This window comes from Scylla paramamosain, chromosome 21 (genome assembly GCF_035594125.1).
Source record: "Scylla paramamosain isolate STU-SP2022 chromosome 21, ASM3559412v1, whole genome shotgun sequence".
Taxonomy (NCBI): Eukaryota; Metazoa; Arthropoda; class Malacostraca; order Decapoda; family Portunidae; genus Scylla; species Scylla paramamosain.
Window position 1 is genome coordinate 5,505,767 of NC_087171.1, and position 10,000 is coordinate 5,515,766.

The 10,000-nt window shown below is 40.3% G+C and overlaps 1 protein-coding gene across 2 annotated transcripts in view; it reads right to left on the reverse strand.

Annotated features, from left to right (window-relative positions):
• The window catches only part of LOC135110906 (signal peptide peptidase-like 3), a 69,803-nt gene that overhangs the window by 33,190 nt on the left and 26,613 nt on the right, over positions 1-10,000 (reverse strand). Inside the window, exon 2 of one of the 2 annotated variants that reach the window (XM_064023544.1) lies at positions 2,408-3,031. The exons of the other annotated variant lie outside the window; for it this stretch is intronic. Within the exon in view, the coding sequence (XP_063879614.1) occupies positions 2,408-2,418 (11 nt within the window). The 5' untranslated portion in view covers positions 2,419-3,031. The remainder of the gene's footprint in view (positions 1-2,407; positions 3,032-10,000) is intronic. 2 annotated transcript variants of the gene reach the window in all.

The following is a 10,000-nucleotide window of genomic DNA, read 5'->3' on the forward strand; positions in this document are numbered from 1 at the left end:
GTATGATAAGGCATGATTAAGCCAGATACCAAGCCTTGATGATATGAGAGAGAGAGAGAGAGAGAGAGAGAGAGAGAGAGAGAGAGAGAGAGAGAGAGAGAGAGAGAGAGAGAGAGAGAGAGAGAGAGAGAGAGAGAGAGAGAGAGAGAGAGAGAGAGAGAGAGAGAGAGAGAGAGAGAGAGAGAGAGAGAGAGAGAGAGAGAGAGAGAGAGAGAGAATGTTACTGATAGCCTTGAAAGTTTGAGAAAGCTGATAAAGTTGTCCAGCAAACTAAGATAAAGCAACCAGGTATATTGTAGATATAAGAATGAGGATGCTGATAAACACATTATCTCTTCAAAAGTGTAGCTTGTCTTGCAGTCAGAGGTGAAGGCACAGTGAAGTGGGTCAATAACACTGGTCATTGAGCACTCTTCATGGATTATGTACAATGCTCATACAATCTATGAAGAGTGTAAATGTCAAAACACTCTAGGTTCTTCTTTCTATTCATACATTTTATATACCAATAGTATCTGTATGGAGTTGTGCTGGCATAAAAGTATTGCTCTGCTATCTGTAAAATATATTGGGATAGGTATGGAGCAAGTTAACATAGAGTGGCTGAGTGAGAAGAAGCACATGAAAATGGGACACATGTGTTTATCTTTTCTTGTTTCCTGTTTTATCAATATATAAATTGTAATTATAAGAAAAGCAAAAAAATAATCTACATTTACAGCATGTAAAATAGTGAAAGGACACAAACATGGAGTAAATGTATTCCAAGGACACACTGTGATAAGATGACTCATTTCACACAGTCAATGGAACCTGGTGATCTGTCATGGCCCAATTCAAGAGGTGGGTTGAGGTGGTTCCTTAATTGCCAATGGCATTTACAGCTTGAGCCGTATTTCTATGACAATTAAGCTCAGTCGTATTTCTATTATTATATCCTAATTTGCCATATATGACACTTCCTAAGTAATGACAAAAGATGACCAAGATAGTGATGGGTGAGTATAGTTGGGAAGAGGTGAGTGCTGAAAACAATTAGTGAAATGACCAGTTTTAGTTGTGAGGCTCTGTCACTTTCATTGCTGCTTTGCCTTCAGAAACCTTGATGTCAATTGGTTCTCAAGGGAAAATAGTGATGTGTGATTAGGTACATTAAAGAACACACAAGTGCTGATAACTGTAGTGAATGAGTGAAATGAACAGTGTATGGCAGCTGATAAGGGCTGAGGAATGAAGTGTGCATATTCATTCTGTTGTCAATGAGGGTTATTTTGTCTCAAATACCATTTCACTTATGATGTCACAGGATCCTCATGGTTAAATAAGTAAAGTTAGTTGTATACAGAATAAATATACAGAGAAAACCATACATAATAGGTGGGAAGAATAGTGCTATGTAGATGGTTAGATTGTGTGATGTCTGTTGTCATACACTGTCTCCAATTAAATCTCACCGGTGATGTCAGAGGGTTTCCATTGGCAAATAGTGATAGCTGGTTATATTTAGGAATAGATGTGTGTTGACACTAATACATTGATTTGTTCATAAACAAAAGGATAGTTAATAGGCTAGACAGACCAGGTTCTCTGGGCAGATAAAACGTGTCAAAAGAAGCTTGAATTATAATATACAGAGAGAGAGAGAGAGAGAGAGAGAGAGAGAGAGAGAGAGAGAGAGAGAGAGAGAGAGAGAGAGAGAGAGAGAGAGAGAGAGAGAGAGAGAGAGAGAGAGAGAGAGAGAGAGAGAGAGAGAGAGAGAGAGAGAGAGAGAGAGAGAGAGATGGATAATATATGGGCAAACAGAGGAGAGATGTGGAAAAGAATGGATGGAACACAGCACACTGTTCGGCGGTGGCTGGTGAGGACCACAGACATTCTTATAACCTGAAGATTAGTTTAGTCAATCCTGAGAATAATACAATGCTTTTACCACAACTATGTAAAATCTATCATGGTAGTACTTCTGAAATTAAAAGTTTTGAAATCTGTACAGCAATTTGTGGTGATCATTGTAACTGAAGTAAGAAAATTTCATTCAGTTGCAAGTGGAATACAAATCAGAGGATAAAATGTAACACATCACTATGGAATAAAGATAACTAACATAACTGTATTTCCTCACAAACTGCACACACACACTCTCTCTCTCTCTCTCTCTCTCTCTCTCTCTCTCTCTCTCTCTCTCTCTCTCTCTCTCTCTCTCTCTCTCTCTCTCTCTCTCTCTCTCTCTCTCTCTCCATACATATATATATATATATATATATATATATATATATATATATATATATATATATATATATATATATATATATATATCGTCAATTTTCTTATGACAAATAATATATGCACTGCCATCTGGGTGTAATTTACAAGCCGTTTTGAGCAAACCCGATCCTGATTTACTTACGTCATGTCCATTGCTGCGTCGAGGCTGAAGAGGAGGGAGGGAGGAACGGGTGGTGGGGAGTTGGATTAAAGATGGGAGTGAAATATGAAAACGTGGCCGGAGACTGAAATGAGTTTCCGAGAATGAAGAAGCGAAGGAGAACTTGAGTGATGAGTAACAAGAGAGGGGGATTAGAATGAAAGATGATAGTGTGTGAGGTAAGAGGAAGGAGTGACAGGATCCAAGAGGTGCACCACCAACCACACGCACCTCCCTCCTGGACTGTTTCAGTTTTCTATTCTCGAGGGGAACAGAAAAGTCCAGAAAACAGGTTGGTGTTGATGATCTGCTATTAGCGCCTTCGTACTGAGTCGGCAAAGTAATCGTACTCAGGGGCACCACACACTGGGTGCTGTGAAGAGGCTGTTCACGATGACTTCCACGCTGCCTCGACCACACTGCCGGCTCACGAGTGGATCGTGCTTGGTTCAGTCATAACACGAGTATCTACACCGTATTTCGAAAACCGAGTCCATGGATGAGATGTTTTCAGTGCAACGGCAGTGTATAAGTTATACCATCACACATAATTCGTACTGCGGCTCATGTGAGTCGATTGTTTTTTTTTTTCAGGATTAATACAAGCTGAAGAAGACAAAGAATCTGATCAGCCGGTTACGAGCGATCTATCACTCACCACCGAGCACACTCCACTCAGTGTGGTTTAGGTACTCCGTGTGTGTTCGTTAACACACACACACACACACACACACATTAAAAAAAAAAAAGTAGAAGGGGGCGATGGGACGGTGTGTGTGTGTGTGTGTGTGTCTAGACACACCTGTCACCCTGACCCCCCTGCTCCCCTCCTCCATCCCTTCCAACGCGGTGCTGAGAAACACGTGGTGTGGGAAGCATAAAAGTTCTGTAGAATTAGATGAGAGAGTGCGTATAAACGCTATGTATATATATATATATATATATATATATATATATATATATATATATATATATATATATATATATATATATATATATATATATATATATATATATATATATATATATATATATATATATATATATATATTTATTTATTTATTTATTTATTTATTTATAGTGTGTGTGTGTGTGTGTGTTAAAGAAAATCACACTGCGGGCGACTATGAATATTCTGTCAATGGAAGTCATCGAATATCTTTTTCCTTGGCTAAATGAACTCTCGCCTGGCCACAGTACTGCCAGAGTAAACGAAATCGGCTCGCAAGCCTATTTCCTAAATGATAAACAATTATCTTATTAAATTTTAAGAACTAAAATTAACCAACTCGGTACTGTCGTTGTGTTATCATTCCTTGTTGAATGTTGACGTGTACATTTTACTGTGACAATGATGTATTTATTACAAAAAAAATATTTACAGTATCCTTGACATAAAATGCACGGGTTCATTACACAGAAAGCAGCCGCGGTTGTCGATAACAATACTATTTTTTTTTACTATCCTCATACGGTGATTACACCTTCATTCGTTCTCATAACGTCACTAAGTTGAATAAAAAAAGGCTTCTACTTGTAGTAACTGATACAAAAGAACTACTTCCTAAATTACTGGGTTTGAACCTCTGGGCCTAGGTAAATTACTGGACTGAGCTAACCGCTGGTCACTCGCTTTGTGTATGTATCTATCAGCTACTATAAATCTCTCTCTCTCTCTCTCTCTCTCTCTCTCTCTCTCTCTCTCTCTCTCTCTCTGTGTGTGTGTGTGTGTGTGTGTGTGTGTTTCCAGTGTTGGACAAAGGAAACCTCCAGCCTTATCTAACAGTAAGAGACGTCACAATGACAATCCCTGGAGACTTTCACCTGCAAACTTTTCCATTTTATCTTATCTTCTGTTCAATGTTGCTTAGGGTCCAGTCACGTTTCCTTTAGAATCATTGTCATTTGATTTTCTGGACACACACACACACACACACACACACACACACACACACACACACACACACACACCAATTGGCAATGCTGTGAATCATTCAATACACAAGTGGCGTACTAAGTCATTTGGTGAGCACTGTACGCGAGACAGGCAACCAAGGTCAACACGTGTTTTACCCTTTATTACTACTTCATAATTATGTTAATGCTACTTGTTCTCGATTCTGCATACTATTATCTAACACATCCCTGCCTTTCTTTCTTCTTCAAGCCTCAACTGGGACATGGGAATGCTAACAGAATCCATGGGGAAGAAAGGATCCATGTGAAAGTTATCGGTTTGACAGCTACTGAGCTAATGCATAGTTCATTTCGTCTGTCACCCTGCAGGTCCTCTATGATGGCGTGGCTGCTTCAAATCTAAACCTTTGGGTGGTCCTGCTAAAAGCTGTCAGGTCTTTCTTGATGGATCAGATGAAGAAGAAACTCCTTGGGTTTTTAAAAGAAAATATCAAGGTTGATGAGGAGGACTGGTGTAAGGTGTTGTTCAGCCACGAAGTAGGTGAGGCAAGTACGTATACAAAGGGCAGCAGAGTCCATGGCTGAACATATGCAGCACAGCATTATGAGAATGGTGTGTGTGTGTGTGTGTGTGTGTGTGTGTGTGTGTGTGTGTGTGTGTGTGTGTGTGTGTGTGTGTGTGTGTGTGTGTGTGTGTGTGTGTGTGTGTGTGTGATTTTTGTGATACTGAGAGGCGCTTACAAATGTATACTTTTTTTTACCATGTATTGAAACTAACATACCATGCATTTATCTTAATTACGGCACTAAAACGGCATCCTGCAATTTATTTATCCATTTATTTCTGCAGGCAAGCGTACAAATGTCAGTTTCATGCATGCCTGATGACACCGCTAAGGCCCCAAGATCTTCAAGAACTCAAAGTGAAGAGGCAGTCAGTTTTCGATGGACCACAAAACTCTGCTGACATGCGTACACCTACTGAAAACAGTGTACACTTCAATTGAGAATATGAACTCTGCATTCCAGAAAACGTCAGTGAAAGGCAGGAGGAAGGTCGTGGGATGATGCTCAAGGGTATAAACAGGTCCTGAGAGAGAGAGAGAGAGAGAGAGAGAGAGAGAGAGAGAGAGAGAGAGAGAGAGAGAGAGAGAGAGAGAGAGAGAGAGAGAGAGAGAGATGGGGGGATGGGGGGAGAGGGAAAGCTATGCCATCCCTTGCTTGGTGTATAACACCTTGTCCCCACATCCTTGCCACACTATTGAGGACACACACATGGAACACTAACAAGGTCTCCACAACAAAGGCGTCCCTGTGTTCATTATGTACAATACCAAGGACCGTATTCTGAAACAATTCTGCGCCGCACCTTCACTACATTCAAAAGGCTCTACTTAAGGATACTCTGGTAGGATGTTTTCACGGTTCTAGTGTCAGATAAACAACATTTAAACATTACTAACAGGAGAAACACTCGTGAGAACCCAGCTAATCATCTCGCTGGTCTTGGAAATCGTTGTGGTGAGAGATAACAGCTTTTCTGAATTCGGGCCCAAGTCTTCTCTACGGGAACCTTCGCCATGTCCTAACCTCACGTGATGAACCAGCTTCATCCGCCCACCCAAACAGGCTCGGATAAACTTTGTCTGGTGCTGTCACTCACTAGTACATAACATTAAATACGATCTTCGAGTTCCATTCTTAGGCTGATGGAAATTTGAAGGTCGACAGTTTCCCTGCCATAGTTTCTGAAGGTTTAGTAAACTCAGAGAGAGAGAGAGAGAGAGAGAGAGAGAGAGAGAGAGAGAGAGAGAGAGAGAGAGAGAGAGAGAGAGAGAGAGAGAGAGAGAGAGAGAGAGTAACCACACCATCGTACCCTACCTCGTTCCCCCAACTCACACCTGGCGAATTATATATACAGTAGATTATTTTCGTTTTCTATAATAAATTTGCAAGTGTGTGTGCGTGTGTGCGTGTGTTCATATTTCCCTTTTGAAATGGTCCAAGTCATGATAACAACAACAACAACAACAACAACAACAACAACAACAATAATAATAATAATAATAATAATAATAATAATAACAATAATGAAAACTGCTCCAGACTCGTGTTCCCGTCCCGCCGGGCACGTGCACAGCTGTGGCCGCCAGGTGAAGAGAAGCGGACAGGAGGCGATTTAAAACAGACAAGAGATGATGCGTGGGATACTGTCTGTGGTGTGTGTGTGTCTGTGTGTGTGTGTGTGTGTGTGTGTGTTTGAAGCCGCTATACATCCATTAATCTTGTAGAGACATTCCTAGTCGTCATTTTATACTACACATAGGTGTTCATCTCCCAGTATTCAGCACGTTATACCCCCCCCCCCTCTCTCTCTCTCTCTCTCTCTCTCTCTCTCTCTCTCTCTCTCTCTCTCTCTCTCTCTCTCTCTCTCTCTTTTGCATATCTGTTTTACATCAGTCCTCTCCCCTCTCCTCCACCTGGCGGCCACACCTGCACAAGTGTTCGTGACCAGCAGGGGAGCAGAGTTTGTTTGCTTTGTTTAGAATACGTATGGCTGGCTGAGCGAGACGGGAAGGAACTAACAGAGGGGTAGAGGGTATATTGTACAGGGGGTAGACACCATGTTGTTCTTTAAGTCAAAAGAAATTATTGACGAAAAGAATGATAGCGCTTAATTAAGGGATTCTCACCGCTTATGTACATAAAGTCATGACTTACCACACTCAAAAGGCATGGTCATTATGAATAACTGAATAACTGTCACACTTAATAGCATAACACGAGCTGTCGCATGGATTTAAATTTAGATATTTCCTTCTGAAAAATTCAGGTTTTTTTCTATCACAGTGGCATATAATTGCGATGTTACAGCACCCTCACTTTTTTTTTTTTTTCACTCAATCAATCCATCACATTATTCCAGTGTGTCGCGCCCACGTTCGTCAGCAAGGCCACTCGCCCTCTCTTTACTCGAGCCCTCGGCCAAACAACAGCACGCAGCCGCATTGTTGCTATAACAATGCATGTATGTATGTCGTCTTTTTATACACTTAATACATTCAATTTAGGTATGTTACAGCACTGTCGGCTTTTAAGTTGAAAAGTAATGTTACTTTGATCGTCGGAAGTGTTTGCTACAAGTCAATTGACTTTATTGAAGAGTGTGTGTATATGTGTGTGTGTGTGTGTGTGTGTGTGTGTGTGTGTGTGTGTGTGTGTGTGTGTGTGTGTGTGTGTGTGTGTGTGTGTGTGTGTGTGTGTGTGTGTGTGATGATATTACTCCGGTTTGCGAACAATGTCATCTCAATTTCGGAGATCGCGTGAGTTGCAGGAAATGATGACTGGCACTGTTGGAGAGAGTCTTTAAACACCTTAATAATGGAAAATAAGTAACGCTGATGTCCAACACCGATAAAGAACAATCGCGTATGTATTCGTAATTCTGACGGCGAGATTTCAAGAGGTGCATGTCTACGCATCGATAATCAAAAAGGGGTACAAGTTCTGGGAAAAATACGTACATTAAGTAACAGTTTAATATTTGGAATAACGAGGCACCAAATCAACTCACAAGAAAAACGAGACCAAAAGCAAAATCATCATATGGGCAATAAAGAAGCTGAACAAGCAAGAATGGAGATGAGCGCAGTACATGGCTGGAGAAGTAAATACACACACTTCTCAAAAAGTTGCCTGAATGCACTCCAACAATCAACAAGAAAGTGGCGGGGACTGATGACTGACAATTTTGTGAGCACACTTGGCAAAGATTAGCATGGTGCCGTGAGCTGTGAAAACGTTACAGATCTTTGCTGACCAATGAACTTGTGACGGCTGACCATGGCTGTGTGTGTGTGTGTGTGTGTGTGTGTGTGTGTGTGTGTGTGTGTGTGTGTGTGTGTGTGTGTGTGTGTGTGTGTGTGTGACGAAATTACAAAATATTCACACAAGCAATATATATATATATATATATATATATATATATATATATATATATATATATATATATATATATATATATATATATATATATATATATATATATATATATAAACACACACACACACACACACATTATATATTTATCGGCTGCACGTTCTTTTCCAGCCAACCCCACCAATATTTCTTGACTACTCTCTCTCTCTCTCTCTCTCTCTCTCTGGTTGCCTTGAGTTCTCTTTGCGTCCTGAAGTTGTCATTCTGTTACTCAATTATCTGTCCTATCCATGCTCCCCCCCACCGAACTTTTTTATTTATTTTTTCTATTTACCTCTTTAATTGGAAATCCAAATATTTTCAACCTTGGTCTGCGTCCCAATCAGCGATGTTATCTTCTCATCTCTTAACTGTTACGCCAAACACCAATCTTTGTACTCTTCTGGGTACTGTGAAGTTTTCGCTCCATCATTTTTTTGAACGTTTATGATAAAAACTCGTAGAATATAGTGACAGTGATAGAGGTTGATCACTTTTCACATTTGTGTTGTTTACCAAGATCATTATAACTCATCTCGGTTCTTTTGATTTGCGTTTCATAATCTGGGCTTGAAATAATTAATCCTACACAGATGTATTGGTGGATACTTTTTATTACTTCATCTACTTTAATTTCATGGTTAGTATACAGTTTTTGTACGTCACCTTTGTTTTCCTATATTCATTTCCAGACCTACTTTCTGGCTTCCCAAAAGCAAAATAATCTCAAGCAGTTCATTTGTAGTTTCACTCACCGGAACTCCATCAACAGTAAATCTAAATCTCATATCATTAAGATATTCTCTATTTAGTTTTATCTTGATGCCAGCCACTTCACAACCCAAGCCCTTTAAAAATTCTTAATATCGCGGCAAAAAGTTTTTGTACCCCCTTTGTCTGATGTATTTATTGGCATTTTCTTGTTGACCTTTTGTACAATCAACATAATATAGTGACAGATGTCTCCCAGTGTTTCCATAACTGCTCAGAAATTTTGCTGAGTCAGTGGCATTTGCACGGTGTAATATAAATAAACAAATAAACCATCTACCTACATATATTTTCACACACACACACACACACACACACACACACACACACACACACACACACACACACACACACACACAAATTCATCATATCAATAAGACATACACCAAACAGAACACAACAACAACAGTTCAGGAACACAAGCACGGACTAGATTTGCAACAGAATGAAAAAAAAAGAACGCAAGAAAGACAGGAAAAAAAAAAAAGTCAGGCATCGAGGCCAGAGAACACAACACACCCAGATCAAACTTCCTGAAACAACTTCCTGAAATGACTACAATATCAGTGTTTTTTTTGAGGCCACGTGATGACGCTAACGATGATGATGAGGACTAAGAGTAGGAAGTGTTGCGTTAATGAAGGGAGAAGCGAAGTGCGGGGCAACCACAAGCCTTCAGACAGGTCTTGCCACACCGTTGCCGCGGCCTTCAACACACACAGACTGCTGTTGCTTCTTGCGGGAACACACTACAATGATTCCCTACTGTATGTTAAGTACTCTGCTATTACTGAGTGTGGGGACCGTTAATTATTCTATTCTATTCTATTCTCTCTCTCTCTCTCTCTCTCTCTCTCTCACACACACACACACACACACACACACAAACACACACACACCGTGACGACG